Source organism: Pseudorca crassidens, chromosome 8 (assembly GCF_039906515.1).
Source record: "Pseudorca crassidens isolate mPseCra1 chromosome 8, mPseCra1.hap1, whole genome shotgun sequence".
NCBI classification, from domain to species: domain Eukaryota; kingdom Metazoa; phylum Chordata; class Mammalia; order Artiodactyla; family Delphinidae; genus Pseudorca; species Pseudorca crassidens.
In genome coordinates, this window is record NC_090303.1 from 15,757,410 (window position 1) to 15,779,847 (window position 22,438).

The 22,438-nt window shown below is 39.8% G+C and overlaps 1 protein-coding gene across 5 annotated transcripts in view; it reads left to right on the forward strand.

Moving 5' to 3' along the window:
- VPS41 (VPS41 subunit of HOPS complex) overlaps positions 1 to 22,438 on the forward strand; it is a 187,621-nt gene that overhangs the window by 82,216 nt on the left and 82,967 nt on the right. For all 5 annotated transcript variants that reach the window (XM_067745874.1, XM_067745875.1, XM_067745873.1 and 2 more), the window contains exons 6-7: positions 8,817 to 8,879; positions 12,552 to 12,617. In XM_067745874.1, coding sequence (XP_067601975.1) covers positions 8,817 to 8,879; positions 12,552 to 12,617 — 129 coding nt within the window. The remainder of the gene's footprint in view (positions 1 to 8,816; positions 8,880 to 12,551; positions 12,618 to 22,438) is intronic.

Sequence of the window (22,438 nt, forward strand, 5' to 3'; positions counted from 1 at the left end):
TCAATGGAAGGCTTTTCTAATGTTGGTTTGCAATGATAAAATTCTGATGCACAGCGTATTTAAGCTACTCTTCTAAAACAACAGTTGAAGAAGAGAATGCATTAAGAATCATTACAGAACCTTACATATTCTGGACTTCATAGAGCAGATTTCCTAATCTAATTTTATGTTTTTTATGGGATCTAAATTCAATGGGCCATTAGGATAAGTAAATTAAAAACAGTGTAATCAGTGTAAAAGATTTATACCCATTTAATCTGTTAACAAAAGAAAAATGAAGTCTTCTTGACAGACAAGAATGCATTTTTATATATCTAAGCCTAATGTTACCCAAAGAGTCTAGTAAGAGTAATTGGAACACTCATGCTTTTCAAAAAGCACTGTCAAATTTTCTGAAATTCTGGGATGAACCAGACCATCAAAGATAGATAAGGGAGGAGTTGGTATGTGCAGAAATTGAGAAGAATTATCCAAACTCTTGAAACATTTCGTATTTATAAGAAAGATCATCTTTTTGTTTTCTGAAAGGTGAGGAAGAATTCCTTCTGGATTAATGCCAATGTAATTGAACTAATTTGTTGAAGGAGAATATTGTTTTTGAATTGGAAAAGAACTTAGATACTTCATCTAAGAATTTTCAGAACTCTAAATTTTGAAGAATTACTATTTAATGCGGCAAAGCAGTATATTTTAGCTACAGTGTCTGGTGGATAACGAGATGACCCTCAGATATCTCCTGGCACACTTCTTGGCAAGCACCTCTGTTTTCCTATTTTAGTCAAATTTATCACTGCCATATTTTGTTGTAGACCCATGATGCATGTTTAAAGAATGGTTTTCTCATATATTTTATCAGCGTTGATAGAATTGAAAATAAATATTTCAGCGCACGTAGGTGTGTAAGCTAGCCCTCCTCGTGGGTTAGTCAGAATTGTGAAAATTGAGGCGCTAATATACAGTGATCTAGTAAAGTGGTTAGTGATGATGATCTAGTAAAGTGGTTAGTGATGATAGCAACATAAAGATTATTAAGCAAGATCAGCTCCGGATACCTAGATCTCGTGCATCTTTCAATGGCTGTTGTGAGTTTTCTTTCTTTAGTGCATTAAGATTCCTAGATAAATCATTACCTTCCATTTCACAGATAACCTTTGATATTCAGTTTTAAAGTCATAATTCTAACAGTTGTTTAAAATTTACTCTGTTTAGTCAGCTCGTGCTCAGTTCTAATCTTTTTATTTATCCTCGAGTTCCAAATTTTGAAATATACTCACACGTATACTGTGTGTGCGTGTGCGCATTTGTGTGTGTGTGTTACTGGTATACATTTTTAGGTAACTTTCCGCGTAAGTACGTAACAGCCTTATTTTCTGATCTCTTGCCTATGTCGCCCTCATACATGAACTAGAATTAATTTAATGTAGAATTCTGGGTTGAACTATTTTCTCTCAAAGTTTTGGAGACTTTGCTCCCTTCTGACTAACCTTTATTGTCCTAGACATGTCAGAGGCCAGCCTATTTTTGTTGTTTCACAAAACCTTTTTAATTTTTGTTCTGTCCTGCCTTGGATCTCAGACTCATCATAATAGCAACAACACTACCAATGGCAACGAACAGCCCTTGCAATTCAGTTTGCTAAGTTAATGTCTTGTTTGGGTCTATTTTCATTCATTTTGTCTGGAAGAGGGTAAGTCCTTTTGATCCATATACTGAAATATTGTTTTCATTTCAGGAAAGTTGACTTCAGTCCTGATTTTGATTATTGCTTCAGTTCCACGTGTTTTCATTTCTTCAGAGAAACTCAATAATACTTAGGCTGGAGGCGGTATTGCGCGGAGGCTAAGAGCATCGCTCTGCACCACGCCTGCCTGGGCGGCTTTCCCACTCTTCTCTGTTAGGTCAGGGATGTTGCTTGACCCCCGGCCCCTCCACTGCCTCAGCTGGGCAGTGGGCACAGTGCGAGGCCTGGATGGGAATGTGGCAGAGCCAGTGCTGGGTGTGTGGGAAGTTCTAAGTTCTTGGTGTTTTTATTGCTAACCCTTCACTAACCATCTGTAGTCTGGCCTCTTCCCCTCCCATTTTGTTGTACCTCACTCACCTTTTCAAGGTAAGTTGGTGAATGGATAAGCCCTATCCACCCTTCTTCTCTTTTGAAAATATATGTAGGGGCGTTCCCTTTTCTCTACACCCTCTTCGGCGTGTATTGTTTGTAGATTTTTTGATGATGGCCATTCTAACCGGCGTGAGGCAGTGCCTCACTGTAGTTTTGATTTGCATTTCTCTAATAATTAGTGATGTTGAGAATTTTTTCATGTACTTTTTGGCCATTTGGAGAAATGTCTATTTGGATCTTCTGCCCACTTTTCTGATTGAATTGTTTTTTGATATTGAGCTGCACGAGTTGTTTATATATTTTGGAGATTAAGCCCTTGTCAGTCACTTCATTTGCAAGTATTTTCTCCCATTCTGTGGGTTTTCTTTTTGTTTTGTTTATGGTTTCCTTTGCTGTGCAAAAGCTTTTAAGTTTAATTAGATCCCATTTGTTTATTTTTACTTTCATTACTCTTGGAGGTGGATCAAAAAAAGATCTTGCTATGATTTACCTCGGAAGGGGAGGGATAAATTGGGAGATTGGGATTGACATATACACACTACTATATATAGAATAGATAACTAATAAGGTCCTACTAAATAGCACAGGGCACTCTATTCAATACTCCGTAATGGCCTGTATGGGAAGAGAATCTAAAAAAGAGTGGATATATGTGTATGTATAACTGACTCACTTTGTTGTACACCTGAAACTAACAGAACATTGTAAGTCACCTATACTCAGATCTTTAAAAATTAATTTTTTAAAAAGAAAGAAAATATACTGTAAGAAAAATTGGTCATGTTTTGTGACACACACACACACACACACACACACACACACACACACACATACCTCACACATATGCTTTGCTTTCTCATGGTTTTTATCCTCTCATTTCTCTGTAGTCAGGGAGAGTTTCTCTTCTTGTTTTGGTCCCTTTGCTGAGGAACTTTGCTTCCAATATCAATTTTGCTTTCTGGAGTAGACTTTTATTCTGTTTTGCCTTTTTGTTCTTCCTGAACTCTTTCGATCTCTCCCAATTTTCTTTTCACGTCAGCCTGATCTATGTTTAATTTTTAAAACCAAAAATTATGACTTCTTGTGTGTCTTAGAGTGTTTTAGAGGTGGAGTGGTTGGGAGGGGAATTATCCTGCCACATTTGAGCTGTGTGTTGTCAGCTAAGTGATTCAAACCTCTCTGTGCTTCACCCTATTTCCTCCTCTATAAAAGGGGGGATAGTAACAGTACCTGCCTCATTAATCATTAGGAGAAATGAATTAGTTAATATATGTCAGTGATTTGGAATAGTACCTGGAACAGAAGAAACACGTAGTAGTCGTCAGCTGTTACCATCATCATTATCATTGTCCTATCCTTTGCTCCAGATTCATAGAGGTCTCTTCTTCTTATTGAAGTTGACAAATAGTTTTGTAGTTTGTTTTTTTCTTTTCTGGTTACTATCAAAACTTTTTTTTTTTTTTTGGCCGTGCTGCACGGCATGTGGGATCTTAGCCGCCCAACCAGGGATCGAACCTGCACCCCCTGCAGTGGAAGCATGGCGTCTTAACCACTGGACCACCAGGGAAGTCCCTATTAAAACATTTTTTAAAGCATGCTTTTTCTCCCTCTGAGTCACTGGAATTGTGTTCTGCAGTATTCTTTTTATAGACCTTGTGTGCATTTTTGTTACTCATTTATCCATTCCAGAACAGGGAGACAAGCTCTTTCTGAACCTGGGTTAGCAAACAGATTCAGGCCCTGCTTGTTATCCTTTTGGGTGTTGTAGAGTCACCCTTCAGCTCACATAGGGACCTGTTAATGAGCTCCATTTCCTCTGACTGGAGGTATCCAGTTAAGGCAGCTCCTCCAGTGAACTGGGGGCCTCTCCTATCTTCCCTCCTGGGTCTTTGACACCCTCCATGGGTGGAGAATATGAAAACCTGCCATCTCCCCCGCGAGGGTGCCTCCAACCACTGCCCTAGATGGAATGACAGTTTACGTGTTCACCCCTGTTCTTCTAATGCTTGACCTGTTGTTATTTGCAAGCCAGGGTTTGAGAGGGGCTGTTACAATGAAGTAATAGCTGGGAGGGTTGTCCAACACTCTGGTCACCTCATTCATAGTTTCTCTATGTCAGATGGCCCGTCGCCCAGTTTTCTGGTTTGCAAATACATAGAATTCCATGCTAAAGGGGAGAAGGCTTATACACCTTCCTGATTGTTTCATGAGAGTAGGGTTTCTTTACTTGTGGTGGTAAACACATAGCACATACGTTTTGTGGTCCTCCTATGGCTCTGTGGGTTTGTAGTTAATGAGAAATCCTCCAAGACTTTGCAGTAGGTTGACTCTAAGGCCAATTGTTCTGAATTTTCTCTTTGTCTTCACTAGGTATTTTTCTGACAAGTTGGGAGAGGTTGTCAGGGCTGCTATAGGGGATACCATTATCAAAAGGATCCTCTCTATTTTAACCTTTAAAAATATGATTCTTAACTCAGATGCACTCTTCCTAAAAGCCCAAACTTTCTAGGCAATCATTCAACGGATTCTTTTCACAGAGGAGTGTGCTAATCACTGAGAAAATGACAAAGAGGGAGAGAGAGGGGAGATGGATGAGAATTGCTTTGGATTTTACTAGCTTTAGTAGTTTTAAGTTCTGACCAACTAGTTTGGGTGTCACATTAGTGAAATAAACCAAAATATCAAAGGTTTTACAACTCACCCTGCTTGTACTGGTAAAGTTTACGAGATTTGTCTTGTGAAGTCTCAGTGTTTTCCATACTGAAGGAGACGATGACAGTTGAGGAAAATGTTATTCAGTTAAACGTACGAATAGAGACTAACCTAAGAGTTCTAACCTGGCTTTGCCCCCTCCGGCCCCTAATCCGGGCACGCTATGACATTTTTGCTTCCACTAGTTCTAAAGGGTAGTTATGAGTTTCAGCCTGTTTTCTAAGAACTTCTGCAATTTGTTCTCTTCTGTTTATTCCTTCTTATCACTCTACTATTATGTCTTCATATGGATCCGTGTGTTTGTTTTGTTGTTGATTTGTGATTTTTAAAGGGACAGCCCTGGAAACTCATAATTTAATTTTCGCCGTTAGATTTACAGTATTTCTCGTATTCATTTTCTCACCGATCCCTCAGTCTTTTTCGACGGGTTCACATTTGTTTGTTTTCAGCTCGTATACTTTTTCCTGCAATAAAAATCACTTAACTTTTGTCCTTAAAATCATCTTTACCCTGTTATAGGCAGAAGGAACTTCATCCACTTGAATGAATGTCTGGTGCATTTAGTTTCCACTTCTCTTGTAGAGTTGTCTGATTCATTCCCTTTCATGTTACTTTGGCAAATATTTGAGGCTTTTGATTTTCTTTTCCCTATTCTACTTTTCTTACACTTTATATATTGTAGAAAGATATCTTCATTATTTGCAAATTTTAGACTAGCTCCTATAATGATAGAGTGTAGAAGAATAGGGCTTGGAATACTCTTCTTGATTTTTACAACCTCTGGTGAGTCATTTATTTTTCCACGGAATCATCTATTACACAGGCATAATGGTGTTTGCTTTCATCCCTAGCTGTCTTGCTATAAGGGCCAAATGAGGCAGAGCAAGGTTGTCACTGCTAGTTACATACTGTCAGTTATCAGTCTTTAAAAGTATCATTTTAAAGGTATTTCTTCTCATTTTCAAATCCATAAGCATAGTTTAATTCAGAATAAAATTTCTAAAAAAGCCAGAATGACGCTGGCCATTTTAATAGACAGCTTTTCCAGAAGGTTGTTCCCTCCACAATTGGAGAAGACTGAGAAGTGACATCACATCTCTGAGGAGAGGTTATCGAAATATACTTTCCGATTGGAATGTTAGCCTAGAAATTAGGCTGGGCCTCACACGGGACTTCCCCATTGGTTAAAAGTGAGTCAAATTACAGCTAAAAAATAAATTCAGAACTAAGAGGAACATCTAGACATTGCTAGATGTTGACCACGGTATGAGTGAAATAAATACGTTCCACCTGAAAAAAAATACGTCATTTTACCCCACCAGAAAGTTCAGTTTGTCTAGGGTGGGATCTGTCCCTTAATTTCCAGGAATCCTAACCGTGCACTCTGGCCTGAGACCCACTGAGGTAAAGCACGTGGAAGCGTTTAGAGGTCCAAGCTGGTAGTAGGAGCGTGAGCGTTGACGGGACCACGTTGTCAGCGACATCGTTAGAATGAATTCATGGAAGTAGCTTATGTTAGAAGAATGTAAACTTCCTAGTTTAGCATGACTTTCTACTGATGTAACATTAATAAGTTGAGCACTTTTTAATTTATTAAGATTCAGGTGATACAGCACTTGTCGTATTTTGACCCCATTTTCTTGAATTTGTTGGGCTCATTCAACTACAACTTCCTGGGATAGAGTAAAGCTCTGAATGCAGTGCTTTTCTTTTGAGCTTCTCTACCACCATTTTATAAGAAGTTCAATGCATCCTGTGCGTATACATTCATATAAAAGCAGTGATGCAATGCCCTCTGAACTATGAGAAGCAAGGTGGTAGTGGGGCCTGCATGTATTTGCCATGTCAAGAATGCATTTTAACAGATTACCTCTGATTAAATCAAATTCCCTCTATGCTACATTGTACCATGTGCTGTTCTTGGAACCCAAATAACATACTTGGCACAAGGGTATAAAAACAGTCACAAAATGAGTGGAATATTCTAAAGATTTTATAGTTTAATGAAATAATTTATCTCCTCAAATGGTATCATAACATGAGTACATTTTCCTCTTGGAACTTGCACACATGAATTACTCAGAACTTACTAAGATGGGGACTTGCCTGGTGGTCCAGTGGTTAAGACTCTGCACTTCCAATGCAGGGGTCACGGGTTCAATCCCTGGTCAGGGAACTAGGATCCTGCATGCTATGCTGCACGGCCAAAGAAAGAAAGAAAGAAAAAAAAACTAAGATGAAAGCAAGGAAAATTCTAAGTAGTTTTATATCTATTTAAAAAATTGAATTTATAATGAAAAACTTTCTCACAGAGCGCCATTGGACCCAGATGGCTTCACAGGTGAATTCTTAAAAATTTAAAGAAGAAATAACACCACTCTTCTAGAGACTAGAAAAAGAGTGAACACATCTCAAGTGTTGGGAAATAGTTCTAAGTGCCCCTAATAGCTGGTTCCAAGTGTTTGAGAGCTCCTGGAATTCATACACTGTGCTTGTGAGAATGTAAATAGATTGGAACCACTTTGCAAAGTCGTTTGGCCGTCTATTAGATGTGAACAGATGCATAACCTGTGATGCAACAATTCCATTTCTTCATAAATGGGTATATAAGTGGACCAAAAGATTTGGAAAGAGTTTTCACTGCAGCATTATTCATAATAGCCTCCATCTGCAAACAACCCAAATGATCAGTGGAAGATGGATACATAAATTATGATGTATTCATACATTGAAATACTATAAGGCAATGACAAAGAAACAGCTCCTGCTGTACGTACATAGCAGTATGGATAAATATCAGAAAGAAAATGTCGAGGGAAAGAAGCCAGTGAAATAGTTTATGATTCTATTTATATAAAATTCAAACATTAGCACAACTTACTGAAGGTAATAGATTTTGGAGGAGCGGTTAGTTTGTGAGGGTGTGAATGAATGGGAAGGAACACAAGGGAGCTTCTTGGGTTCTACTTCTTGACCTGGGTCATGGTTGCAGCGATATGTTCGTGTCATAAAAATCTGTCAAGCTCTGAATCTGTCATCTGTACCGTTTATGTACATTACTCAATTGAATATGTATGTTATTCAATTTTTGAAGTCAACCACTCAGAGAAAAGGTTAAGATTAAACAACTTTAAGGGAGGCACTGGTAAGGAGAAAATTAAATCTTACATTTATACGCTCTAAATAGAGTCAAGATAAGACTGTAAATGAAGTGCAGTTCACCTAATCTCTTGCCACTTTGATCTGCACAGTTGATTTATATATCTGTGACTCAAAAAAGAAGCTCCTTTTTCCTTCAAGGAAAGGAATAAATAATTCCTTTAGGAATAGTCTATGGGAAGTTCATAAAAGGGTATTAGTAACCTATTCATATCTATTTCATTTTTTAAGTTGATGTCCATTTAATAAAACAAACTTGTGATGTGCAAAGGGAACTCTCTATCCATGAGATACTTGTAAAAATTTAATTTCAGCAGTGTGTTTTCACCCCCATAGAATTGTTTTCATTGGATATTTAATAGAGATTACACGGGCTTTAGATTACTAAGTGTTCTACTTTTGTTTTTTAAGATTTTTAAAAAATAAATTTATTTACTTAATTTTGGCTGTGCTGGGTCTTCGTTGCTGTGTGCAGGCTCGCCGTCTTTCTCTAGTTGCAGCGAGTGGGGGCTACTCTTCGTTGTGGAGCATGGGCTCTAGGTGCGCAGGCTTCAGTAGTTGTGGTGTGTGGGCTCAGTAGTTGTGGTTCGCGGGCTGTAGAGCACAGGCTCCTTAGCTGTGGTGCACAGGCTTAGTTGCTCTGCGGCATGTGGGATCTTCCCAGACCAGGGCTCCAACCCATGTCCCGTGCATTGGCAGGCAGATTCTTAACCACTGTGCCACCAGGGGAATCGCATATTCTACTTTTTTATTGATAGTATGTGTTCTCACTGACTCAGCAGCCTTCTTTGTTACCGTCATGGTGAACTGACAAGATCCATTTACTTTTTAGGTGCAGGTGTTTGGACTATATTCTGGAGAAGAATTTCATGAGACTTTTGACTGTCCCATTAAAGTAAGTATTCAGTAAGTTTTAATTTTTCTAAGGATTTTCTCAACAAAGGCAATAAAATTACAATACTTTGAACACTACCAATCTTGCATTAATTTTTTCAGTAAGTATCTGTTCAACTAATGTACCAGATACTATTTGATGCTGGGAAGGTACACAGAATGTATATTATGTGACTGTGATCTCAGTCTATCCTCAGGAATCTTTTGTTGCAGTGGGTGAGATGATACACACACACACACACACACACACACAATCTGTGATTAAAGACTCAAAGAGGTAAAAACAGTATTAAGGAATCTAAAACTGAGAGAGGTTACTTCTAGCTGTCCTCGTTACTGATGGCTTTGTAGATGGACTGTTGTTTGGGCTTTAATATACAGGGCTGATGGAGAAAGCTGACTTCCCATGTGGAAGAACAGTATAATATAAATGGAGAGGCTAGAAAATTCAAATCGTGTTCAGGAAGTGGCAAATAGTCTAGTTTAGATGGTGCATAAAATACTGACTTGGCAGGAAAGCTGCACGGGCCGATTGACGCTGGCTTTGTATTCAGGCTAAGGAATTTGGACTCCGTCTGGTAGATAAGGAGAAATTACTGAATGTTGGAGAGCAAAGAAGTGGTGTAAACTGAGCTAAGCTTAAGGAAAAGTAATATGGCAGCTATAACAGTGTTAGATGTGAGAGCTGATAGACCCAAGGCAGAAGGACCGATTTTAGGTAACAGTCATGGTAGTTACAGTGGGTATTACAGTTGTTAAAGGAAGAGGTCGTTCAACTTTCTCAGGTGTTTATTCAAACATTTATTGATCAACGGGTGAAGGAGAGATGGGATCTGATGTGTGTTCTAGAAAGCCAGCCCTGCCACAGTGCAGAGGGATGTAAGCAAGAGAGTGATTGGGGACAGGAGACAATTTAGAAGGCTAATGCTGTACTCTAGAAATGGTGTTACAGGAGCTCAGTGAAAAGAGGGATGGTGAGTACTCAAGATGGTGTAGAAGGAATGAATCGGGAAAGCCTCGAGGAGGTAGACGTGCTAAGACTTAGTGATGGTGTGGCCGAGGGTCATAAAAGATGGAGGAGCTGAGGGTGGATACAGGGTCTTGCTTCGGTAATGGTGTGTGGGAATGTCATCAGTGGAAATAAGGGATGGTTTGAGGAAGGATGTTGCTAGTTTGGGCTTGAGTCTAGATAACTGTAGCGCATCTGGTGGAAATGTTATGTAGGAAACATTCATGGAAACATGAATATGGACCTCAGTATGGAGATTGGCCCTAAAAACACAAAATGGATAACCACAGCTGAGTAAGATGAAACCATTTTGAAAGATATTATGCAGTTAAAGAGTCAGATGTGGCACATGTATACAATGGAATATTACTCAGCCATAAAAAGGAACGAAATTGAGTTATTTGTAATGAGGTGGATGGGCCTAGAGTCTGTCATACAGAGTGAAGTAAGTCAGAAAGAGAAAAATAAATGCCGGATGCTAACACATATATATGGAATCTAAAAAAGTGGTACTGATGAACCTAGTGGCAGGGCAGGAATAAAGACACAGACGTAGAGAATGGACTTGAGGACACGAGGGGGAAGGGGAAACTGGGACAAAGTGAGAGAGTTAGCATTGACATATATACTACCAAATGTAAAATAGATAGCTAGTGGGAAGCAGCCGCGTAGCACAGGGAGGTCAGCTTGGTGCTTTGTGACCACCTAGAGGGGTGGGATAGGGAGGGTGGGAGGGAGACGCAAGAGGGAGGAGATAATGGGGATATATGTATACGTATAGCTGATTCACTTTGCTGTACAGCAGAAACTAACAGAACATTGTAAGGCAATTATATTCCAATAAAGATATTTAAAAAAAGAGTGAGAAGACTGATGGTCAAATAATTCTGGAGCACTAATTTAAAGATTAAGGTAGTGGGAGAAAAAAAAAACAGTGAGGGATCTAAGAACAATTAGTTAGGGTGATCGGAGGAGACCCAGGAGAGTGGTGTCAGGGAAGTCAAAGGAGAGAGGGTTTCCAGAAGGAAGGAGTGGGCATCGTGGGAAAGGCAGTGCGGAGATCACACGAGGTGGGGACTGAAACACGTAGCAGGAGGCTCCACGTGTCAAGAAGTAAATGGGAGATGAAGAAGTAGAAACAAGCAGCGTAGACTCTTCCAAAAAATTTCATGATGAAGAAGGGAATTCATCTGATAGATGGAGAGAAAGCCAGGGTCCCAGGAGCATTTCTGCTGGTCATGTTTTGGTTGATGGTAAAAAGTCAGTAGGGGGGAAAGATCAAAAATAAGAGAAAGGGAAAACTTAGTGGAACGGCACTAAGGGATGGGTTCCGTCATGTTGGGAGGGAGAGAAACCTTGTATATGAGTCCTCCAGCCTCCCGCCGGTGAGGCCAAGCCCAAGTGTTGCTACGTTGGGCAGTGAAGGACCCGCAGTCAAGGGCAATGACCAGGAAGTGAAAAAAGGGGTAAGGTAATGTGGTGGAGGGGCACGGGGATGTCTGGAATAGCAGCTGCGATGTAGGATGATGCACTGTAAGAGAGCTAAGAGGACTCTCCTAAGAGATTTTAAGAATGTGTAACAACAGAATATGCAAATGATTCCACTGATATCCAGGATGGATTAGGGAAGTGTGGAAGGGAAGAAGGGCTAACCTGGGAAGGAGGAATGGTTAGAGAAGTGAGGAGTCAAATGCTAAATGCCCTCAAAATGGCAGTGTAGGAAGAGGAATCTATTCCGTTGGAGGATGGAAATGTATTAGTTAATTAACAAGAGTGTAGAATGTATTTAGTTGGAGTTTTATGAAGGTGTAATTGTGTGAATTTTTTTTAATGCCCAGAAATATTCTGTTAGGTTGGAAAAAAACACAGTGTATTAGTTGATGAATACATGGGTCTGGGGATAAGACAATAAGGAGGCAGAGTCTCTGCAGGCTGCCAGCCATAAAAGGGGAGCCCCGAAGATGGGTTTACACTGAGTGCAGCCACCAGACCTTCAGAAATGCCACTGGCAAGTGAAGTAAACGGTGGTGAGGATGGAGCAGCCTTGAGAGCAACCTTTCTGAGGGGTTGGGAGGAGATCGTGGAGAGCGGATGAGAACCAAGGGGCCGGGAACTGAGGCTGGAGGTGAAAGGGAAGGGCCTGGATGCTGCGCTCCAGAACTCCTGGGTCCTGCAGCTCTGTTGTCTTTCTGCTGTTAGGGCGCGGATGTAATTGTGCTAAGTGTCTGAGGCTGCATCGCCAGCCCTGTTCCACTGGGTGCTCTCAGTCACTGGAAGGCGTCTGGACAAGGAGATAGTTGGGTTCTTTCTCTGGGTTTCTTCTATGAAATGTATTCAGTTACACACATTTGTGACATCTCGCTGCCTCTACTGACTGCCTTGGCTGTCTCTAAAGAGGGGTGCCCACTCAGAGGGTCCCACTCAGCCAGAAGCGACAGCTGTTCACTCTCATCTTTTAGCTTTGACCCAGCTTCGTAGAAGAAACCTTTTCATACCAGAGCAAAACTTATCCTCAGTTGGTGCAGAATATTACCTGCATAGATTACTTCCTACCAGGATACCGGGTTGATTTTTAGATCATGCTGCCGGTAATGTACAAAGGGCTTTCATTCTGTGCTGGAGCTGTGACTCCTAAACCACTGTTGGGTCCTTATTCCCTTGCAGATCATCGCCGTGCATCCGCATTTCGTGAGATCCAGCTGCAAGCAGTTTGTGACCGGAGGGAAGAAGGTAAGTGCTGCGTGTTGACCGTCACATGCCGTCTTTGAGGGGGTTCTGTTTGCTCCTTAATTTATCTGTAGTATTTTTAATGTCTGCCTCTTCGTGCAGAGAAAATTCGCGAAAGCACAATGTAGTGAAATCAGGAGACCATCACCTCCTGGGGGAGGTGTGGCCTCAGTGCTTCTCACTGACATTCCTTTGGAGTAGATGTAGGGCAAAAACAGAGATGTTACTCCAGCTTCCACCTAGTGCTTTGAAATATTGTCCCTTCCACAAAGAAGAAGTAGCGTTTAACAGTAACAAAAGAGCAAGTAAACTAGTGTTTTTTCCCGTTGTAGAAAATCTCCTGCAGGCCTTGAGACAGTTGTAGAACAATTATGGCTCTTTTTTGCTGACATGTTCCTGGCATATTTTATTATCTTAGTGCTATTTAAAAAATAAGAGAGTAAAGTAAACCTTTTGTACATTTACATGTTTGTAGGTAAATTCTAAAATTAAAGACTCTGCTTATAGAATAAGTTCATTTTTCTATTCTTATTCACCAGGGATTTTTTAAAAAACCATTTTTATAATAAAATGCTACCACTGTCCTGGAACTCTGAATGTTATTTCATATTCAGTTTGGGGATCAGTGGAGAGAAGGCTCTGTGCGGTATTTCTATAGCAGGGTATAGGTATGGAATGGCTGGCTGCTTTGAGGCTCAGCTACCACATGATTTGGAATGTTCTGTAGTAGTTATCTGTCTTTTTCCCTTGGTCTGCAGCTTCATAGAATGATAGGGCATTCATAGAATGTCTTTAGAATTAATCAGTGGGAATTACAGATTTAAACTAACTTTCTCTCTCTTAGACCTGCAGCTAATTCACTCCTGAAAGAAATAGCTACCTTACTTGTCTTTGTTGGCCTCAGGAAAGAGTAACTTTAAAATTCCTCTTGTTAAAGTATTTCTTTACTAAGCACTTTTCTAGTTAGGAAATTTTATGTGAGATAGAGCATGAATTCACTTAGCTGTTGTCGACTGAAAAAAAATGCACAACATGAGAGTTGTGAGTTAAGTTTTATCTGGGGCAAAATGAGGGCTATAGCCCGGGAGATAGCATTTCAGATAGCTCTGAGGAACTGCTCTGAAGAGGTAGGGGGAAGGTCAGTATATACGTGATTTTGGTGAAGGGGGAGTACATGCAGTCAAGTACACATTTTTTGCACATATTTTTCTACTAGTCTCATGAAGGTTTCTGCTAGTCACAAGGAGCAGACGTCACCACGTAGGATTTTAGTGTTTTTCTAGATATGAGGAGATGCAAGAATTGGGCTCATAAAATTGGCTCCTGAAAATATCTAACTATCTGAAGACCTGTTCTGCCAGTTTTTTTTTTTTTCCCCAGAGCACAGAGTGCCTGATTTCTGATCTCCACCCTGAACTCCTTTCGGAGGGTGTTGAAGGTCAGCAGCTGCAGGGGCTCATGATTTAATCCTTGTAGAGGTAGATGGCAAGTGCTAATTTGTAGGTGACAGTATAATTTAAACCCAGGCATTTTTATTTAAAACGCAGTGGGGATAAAGAATGCTGAGTCACTGTGTTTTTTTGTTTAAGTGGCCTAAAACAACAAACTTTCATTATCTCACAGGTCAGAAATTAAAGAGTGACTTTCCTGTATGGCTCTGGCTCAGGGTCTCTTGTGAGATTTCAGTCTATTTTTTGCCCAGGGCTGCGCTCATTTGAAGGCTTAACTGGGGCTGGAGTATCTGCTTTCTTAAAGGTCTGTTGCCTTCTTAAGAGCAATCCCTCATAAGATGTTGGTAACTTAAAATATTGATAAATCACTTTGGTTGAAGTATTTCCCTAGTGGGGATGCAGTTTTGAGTTCTAGCTCTCCAATTTCAGAAGCTAGAGATTTTACAGTTGTCCCCTATTTTTTGAAGGTATTGGTATGAAAGAACATATTAGAGATAATATGAGTGATGTCCAAGTGGACTCAAACTCATACTTTGGGATTTTCCTGTGTTGGTGTGTGTTCTTAATAATCAGCTTGTTGGTGGAGGTTAATAATTGCTTTTATACTGTGAAGGATACCTATGGTCTGATGTAGTTTGCCACAGTAGTTTTGCTACATGAATGTCTTGTCAACCTGCAGGATGCCTGGGTTAACTGTGTCAATTTCGTATTCTTCATCCTTCTACTTAGCATTTGACATCATTTACAGACATCTGTAGGAAGGACCTTGTGAATGTAGCTGTTTGGGCCAAAGCTTGTTGAGTAGATACATGAGCAATTATATGGACGACAGAGTAGTGCGGGCAAGGTCATATGGAGAGAAGTTGGAATTTATACAAAGACTACGTTGTGAACAGCAGTAAAATAAGTAGAATTCACTGAATGCTGAACAGGCAAGAACATCAGAGATTTGGTTCATCTTTTTGGTTATCACTGACTGCTTGACAAGTTTTTCTGTGTTCACTCTTCTAAGAGACAGCATTGTCTTTTCTCCTTTCTTCCTATTCACTTCTCCAGAAATGCATGGGTAGACATTTTTTCCCAAGCACAAAAAGATGTTTAATTATGTGTATATAAATTAAAAACAGTTCAGGTCATCTGGTAAAAAAGTTTTAAAAAAATGATATTGTTAGAATTTCTGGATTAAAATCATTTAAAAGAAAAAACACACACCAAAGGGTTAGTATATTGTATAAAGGACTTCGGATATTGAGCTTGATGAAAGTATACGTGTGATATTTTGAAGTGAAGAATCAGAGGAGTCCACATGTCAATGTAAATGATATTGTCATCTCTTTTAGATTTTTTAATAGCTTTATTGATATGTAATTTGCATGCCATAAAGTTCACCAGTTTAAAGTGTACAACTCAGGGACTTCCTTGCTGGTCCTGTGGTTGAGACTCCACACTTTCACTGTGGGGCGCGCAGGTTCCATCCCTGGTCGGGGAACTAAGATGCCGCATGCTGCGCGGCACAGCCAAAAAACTAGAGTGTACAATTCAGTGGTTCTTAGTATATTTACAGAGTTGTGCAGCCATCACCATAATCTAGTTTTAGAGCATTGTCATCAGCCCAACCTCGTCCCCATTAGCAGTTACTCCACATTCCCCTTCCCCCACTTCCCAGCCCCAAGCTACCACTAATGTATTTCACTTCTCTATAAATTTGCCTGTTCTGGATATTTCATATAAATTCCGGGTATTTCATGTAAATGGAATCATACAATAAGTACGTGGCGTTTGTGTCTGACTTCTTTCATTAGTTTTCTAGGTACATCCATGTTGTAGCATGTATCAGTACGTCATTCCTTTTTATGGCCAAATTACATTTCATTGTATGGATATATCATATTTTATTTAGCAATATTTAATTATGATTTATTATTTAAATATTTTATTTAAATAGTTATCAGTTGATGGACATTTGGGTTGTTTCCACCTTTTGACTATTATGAATAATGCTGCTGTGAACAGTAGTCAAAACATGGAAGCAACCTAAATGTTCATCGAGAGATGAATGGATAAAGAAGATATGGTGTGTGTGTGTGTGTGTGTGTGTGTGCGTGTGTGTATATATATATATATATATATATATACACACAATGGAATATTACTCAGCCATAAAAAAGAATGAAGTAATGCCATTTGCAGCAACATGCGTGGACCTAGAGATTGTCATACTAAGTGAAGTAAGCCAGACAGATATCATTATAATAGAGCTTATATGTAGAATCTAAGAAAATGATACAAATGAACTTATTTACAAAACAGAAATAGAACCACAGACATAGAAAACAAACTTATGGTTACCAAAGGGGAAAGGAGAGGGGGAGGGATAAGTCAGGAGTTTGGGATTAACATATTAACACACTACTATATATAAAATGGATAACCAACAAGAACCTACTGTATAGCACAGGGAACTCGACTCAGTATTTTATAATAACCTATAAGGGAAAAGAATCTGAAAAAGAGTAGATAAATATATATGTATAACTGAATCACTTTGCTGTACACCTACTTCAGTTAAAAATATAATAAAATTAAAGGCCATTATAATTTTTCCTACTTATGTTAAAGGCTTAAGAAACATTGGCATGTAAATGTGCCCTCTATTCAGGGACTTGTGACATACAAACTATTCACTGATTTCTCTGGATTCATTAAAGTTTATTGTGTAAATATGTATTTAGTGAGTAGTAAAAATTAGTGTTTAATCAATAAACTAGAGTGACTTCTTTGTACAGGGTTGGATAACCAGATATTTCCAAAACATGCGCCAGCTTGGTGTGCTTTGCAGAAATCTCCAGAGAGATTTCTTCCTTCTGTATGTGTATGGCATGTACTTTTAAAGATCACTTCCGCTGCACGGTTTTTGGCATTTGCGTGTTTTGTTTGTTTTAAAATAGATTTATTTTGTTGAAGGTATTTCAGGAAATATTTCTGATTTCATTAAGGAATGCACCTTTGATTTTAAAAACTAAGAGAAAGGCTTTTTGGAAGGTGACATTAAAAAACAGGTACTATTGTGAAAAGATTCTTTTCTTTTTTAGGGTGTTAGGAGGACCCTCATTTTTTTCCCCTTATAACCGAGTTATGGCATTTTCTTCCTTTGATAAATGAGAATAACAAAGACTGTGTTGGCCCAATCGCAACTCTGATCATTTAACTGCAATTTTCAACCAGCGCCATAAGCTAAGCAGAACTAGTTTGAAGAGTCCAACATTTAGCAAATGGTGATAACCTTGCAATAATCATACACTGCAGATATCAAGACCTCCCTGTTTAGAGTAGATGGCAGATCATATAGGGGAAAAAAGAGCAAAGACAATTATCATGTAACTGAGAGGTAATGACCTTCTGCCTTTAAGAAGTAATTTAATCTTAAAAAAAATTGGAGCAAAGACTGGCCAAATGAAGGTGTAATGTGGAATAAAGGCATTCTTAAGGCATTCTTAACCCTTAAGAACACTGATCTTACTTAGACTGACAGCTAAATGCATCTAGGAATCGTATGCCAACTTCTATAGACAATGATGAAAGCAGCGCAGCGACAACAGAAGTGGAATAGGAAAGATGGATGTCCTACAGTGACATATTCATGATGTCATTTCATAAGAAAATTTGACAGAGATGTCTAATTTAATATTTTAGTTGATTTGATTTGATGAGAAATTTTGATTCCTGGAAGAACATTTCTTTAAAAGTAATCAGGACATACATTTCAGAATAGTTCCATAAAACAGCCATGTAGCAGAAAAAACCTGAAACTGCAGTTTGACACATTTGTTGATATTTCCTTTTTAAGGTTCTAGCTTGTTAGGTCTTTAGAGAGAGTTCCTTATCCACCCAGGACTAGGGAAGAGGAGGCAATAGTTCTGTGTGGCATAAACTTTTAGGTTTTCAAGGTAACTTCTTAGTAGTTGAATGCCATAGCTGGATTTATGGTCTCCAGTGCTTGACACATGAGCATAAAAAGCTTATTCTTGGGCTTCCCTGGTGGCGCAGTGGTTGAGAGTCCACCTGCTGATACAGGGGACACGGGTTCGTGACTCGGTCCGGGAAGATCCCACATGCCGCGGAGCGGCTGGGCCCGTGAGCCATGGCCGCTGAGCCTGTGCGTCCAGAGCCTGTGCTCCGCAACGGGAGAGGTCACAACAGTAAGAGGCCCGCGTACCGCAAAAAAAAAAAAAAAAAAAAAAAAAAAAGCTTATTCTTAATTCTGTTTTGTTTCCATGTTGAAAAAAAGAAAAGGAAAAGCACATCTCTTAAGAGTGCCATTGGAGAGAGCTTTAAAACATGAGAATGGATGGATTTTTTTTTAAGTGTAACCTCCTTGTGTAGCAAGAATTAGAATGCATGAGCATAGCAATGAGGTTATCTCTTTGAGAAATAAGTCTGCAAAGCAGATCTTGTCTGGGTTTTGTTTTTTTTTTTAATTACTCAACTTTCTCTGTCAGCAGATAAACTTGAGCTCCCTACGACCTTTACCTTTGAACTCTGAAATACACTTCATAATAACTGATTCTCCTCCTTTGACAAATTATTCAATTGTCGTGATGCAGTTTGCAGCAGAGTTCATTTTTCGAAACGAGGGAGTCAGCTGTTTGGCATTGTGGTGGGCCAGGTCCCCTCACTCTAGCCGCAGGGACAGCTTGCTTTGTAAGCTGGAAAACGTCAGTCAGCAAATGAGGTAAGGACCTGCGTGCATGAAATGAGAAAAAGCGCTTCACTGTTTGGGGCTGAAGGCTTATGGCAAATTTTACCTGAAGGACAGAACTAGAAGCATCAGCTAGCTTCTCAGTGTCCGAGAATGTTCGGCAAAAAACAAATTGCATTCTGGATTCTTTTTGGAAGAGGATGCCGTGGAGCAGCTTTTTGTAATAATGCGAATCTTTTTAGAATTTAGACAGCCCAGCGAACTACTATGACCACTAAGTGTGAAACGTAGAGGTGCTTCCTTATATGTTTGCTTGTCTCCTGGTCAGATGGAAAATGGGGTTCTTGGGGTCACAAAGGATTTTTTTAATTAAAAAACTTTTTTAAATTATTTTTTTTAAGTTTTGGCTGCGTTGGGTCTTCGTTGCTGTGCACGGGCTTTCTCTAGTTGCGGCGAGCGGGGGCTACTCTTTGTTGTGGTGCGCGGACTTCTCATTGCAGTGGCTTCTCTCTTGTTGTGGAGCACGGGCTCTAGGCGCACGGGCTTCAGTAATCGCAGCACGCCAGCTCAGTAGTTGCGGCACGCGGGCCCTAGGGTGTGCGGGCTTCAGTAGTTGTGGCTTGCGGGCTCAGTAGTTGCGGCGCATGGGCTTAGTTGCTCCATGGCATGTGGGATATTCCCGGACCAGGGATTGAACCCGTGTCCCCTGCATTGGCAAGTGGATTCCTAACCACTGCACCACCAGGGAAGTCCCTTAATTTATTGATGTATAGTTGATTTACAATGTTGTATTAATTTCTGCTCTACAACAAAGTGATTCAGTTATATATATTCTTTTTCATTATGGTTTATCCACAGGATATTGAATATAGTTCCCTGTGCTATACTTTAGGACCTTGTTGTTTTTCCTCAAAAAGGATTTGACATCAGTTATGCCTCCCAGTCCGCTGACCAGTGGATCTTCAGAATACTTGTGCAGGCGATCAGATGCTTGATCTTAGGCAGTTTTCTACAGGCAAACTTTTCTTACACATTACTTCCCAGGCAACCACCAAATTTATGTCCTAGTGGTTGTATGTAGAACCATTGTAAAGAAACACCTTCATTTCTTCTGGGCACTGTGTTATAAATTGTGGTTCCATTCCTAGAAATTCATCTCATGCTGTATACATACCAAAACTGATTAAAAACCACCAACTAATAGGAAGTAAAGCACAATGTAACCTTTCCAAATGTTTCTTAGGAAGGTAAAGCCAAGTTGTAAAATAGCCATATTGTAAAAGTATATTTTGGTGGGTTTTTCTCTCTGTGCTGTACTGCTTGAAGCTAAAAATTGAAATCTAGGTCTTAAAATAGAAATCATTTTCAGTGTCAGAAACAGGCGTTGTTCCTTGCTTTCAAAGTTAAGTTCATTTGTCTCAAACATCAGTTGCTTTTTTGATATTGATATGTAGAGCTCCCAACATCCTGGAGATGGATCCATGGCAACGGCATTTTCTTCAGTAATCCCCCTTGTTTCATAGCCATCAAAAGGCTGGTGAGAACAGAAACCTTTTTTCTTTAATGAGTTCAACTAACTTTTCCATGTGTGATATTTCCATATTGTTTGCGGCTTCCCCCTGGACTCTGATGATAAGCTTACCACCTGTCTTCCTAGAGCAATCAAACCATCCTTTGCTCCTTGCTGAAAATATCTTCCTTTGCATGTTGAGAATGCTGTGGCTGTTCTTAACTATTTGGAATAGTTATTTCCTCTGCAAGAATCATTGTTTGGTTTAGTATGTTCATTATGTTTTTTTGTGGGGTTTAGTACCAATGGACTGTCATTAACACTGGGAAGCCCCTCTCTCTCTCTCTCTCTCTTTTTTTTTTTTTGCGGTACGCGGGCCTCTCACTGCTGCGGCCTCTCCCGTTGAGGAGCACAGGCTCCGGACGCGCAGGCTCAGCGGCCATGGCTCACGGGCCCAGCCGCTCCGCGGCATGTGGGATCCTCCCGGACCGGGGCACGAAGCCGTGTCCCCTGCATCGGCAGGTGGACTCTCAACCACCGCGCCACCAGGGAAGCCCCTCTCTCTCTTTTTAAAATAAGGCTGTAGAGCACAGGGAACTATATTCATTATCCTGTAATAACATATAATGAAAAACAATATGAAAAATATATGTGTGTGTGTGTGTGTGTGTGTGTGTATATATATATATATATATAACTGAATCACTTTGCTGTACACCTGAAACTAACACAACATTGTAAATCAACTCTACTGCAATAAAAAAAAACATAAAATTTTAAAAAAGATAAGGCTATATAAATAACTGTCATTAACCTTGAGAAGCTTTTCCCTTCCCCCCCCCTTTTTTTTTTTAAGACAAGGCTCTATAGCAAGGGGTCACAGTTACTGCAATTATAAGTTGGTGTCACCAGTACAGACTATACCACAGTCATTTCACAGGGCTATTTGGCATGAATAGTTCTGCCTCTTGAGCACAGCTCGGTTAGAGGGTCCACATAAGGTGCTGTGAGCATGTAGAATCTGGATTTCAGGAATGGTGGTCCGTTTCCAAAAGGAGATAGGAGGAATGCTGCTGGTGGAAAGCAGTTAGCCCGCAAGACCATTAGTCAGAATGGTGATTTGGTAGGAAAATGAATATTCCCAGTCTTTTGAGAGGAAAAACTATGTGTATATATATAGTACATGTGTATGTATATAGTATATAAAAACTATGTGTATGTATATAGTATATAAAAACTATGTGTATGCATATATATGTATGCATATAGCACTGTTGGGGTAATTTTGCAGTCCTTTGTCTTTAAGCATTTGGGGCTTTTCCCCCCCTAATTGTTTGTTTGATCCCTCTCAGTTTTCTACTTCATTTTCAGCCAGTATTCCTCTTTGATGTTTGTAACAGTGCAGATTTGAACAAAATCAACATCTAATGGTGGTGAATTAGCTGTGTCAGTGCCCTGCGGCCAAAGATCTCCGGAACACACCCACCAGGCATGAGGAAGAGGGTGTGCTAGAAAGAGGGCGTTACAGGTTTTGGGCTGATGAAAGATGGTTTGGGGAGGGTTTAAGGAAGCAGAACTTTGCTCTGGATCGGGTGCTGTCGGGAAGCAAGAGTAATTCCATCACTGGGTATCTTAATACATCATATCTAGAAGGAGGACAGACCAAATGAAGGCTAACGACATGTTGATGAAGAAGCAGCAGTCTCTCCTTTTAGCCAGGATAGGGAGGTGTCTGGTCATTTATGTGGCTTGGAAAACATTGATATCCTGTCAGTGTTCAGATATGATTATGGAGTAGTCCTGGTTTTGTCCTCATCTCATGGTCACGGGGCCCTGTCTGATGTTGGTGTTCTGTGACATTTTTTATATTCACCTGGAGAACATGAATTCCTGCATTCCAGCTTTTCTCTTTCTTCGTTGTGACGAATAAAATGCCCAACATTTGCTAGATGACTTCTATTGAGGTACTTTATGAAAATACATGTATGGTCTGATTTCGTTGTTTTGGTAGAAATATAAATGTCTGGTGTAGCAATTTCTTGGAAAGCTGTATACCAAATTATTAACAATATTAATAATATTAACATATATTATTAACAATATCCGGGCAGGATTATTAGTGTTCTTTCTGGCCTTCATTGGCTTTTATTTTCTGCTTTTTTTT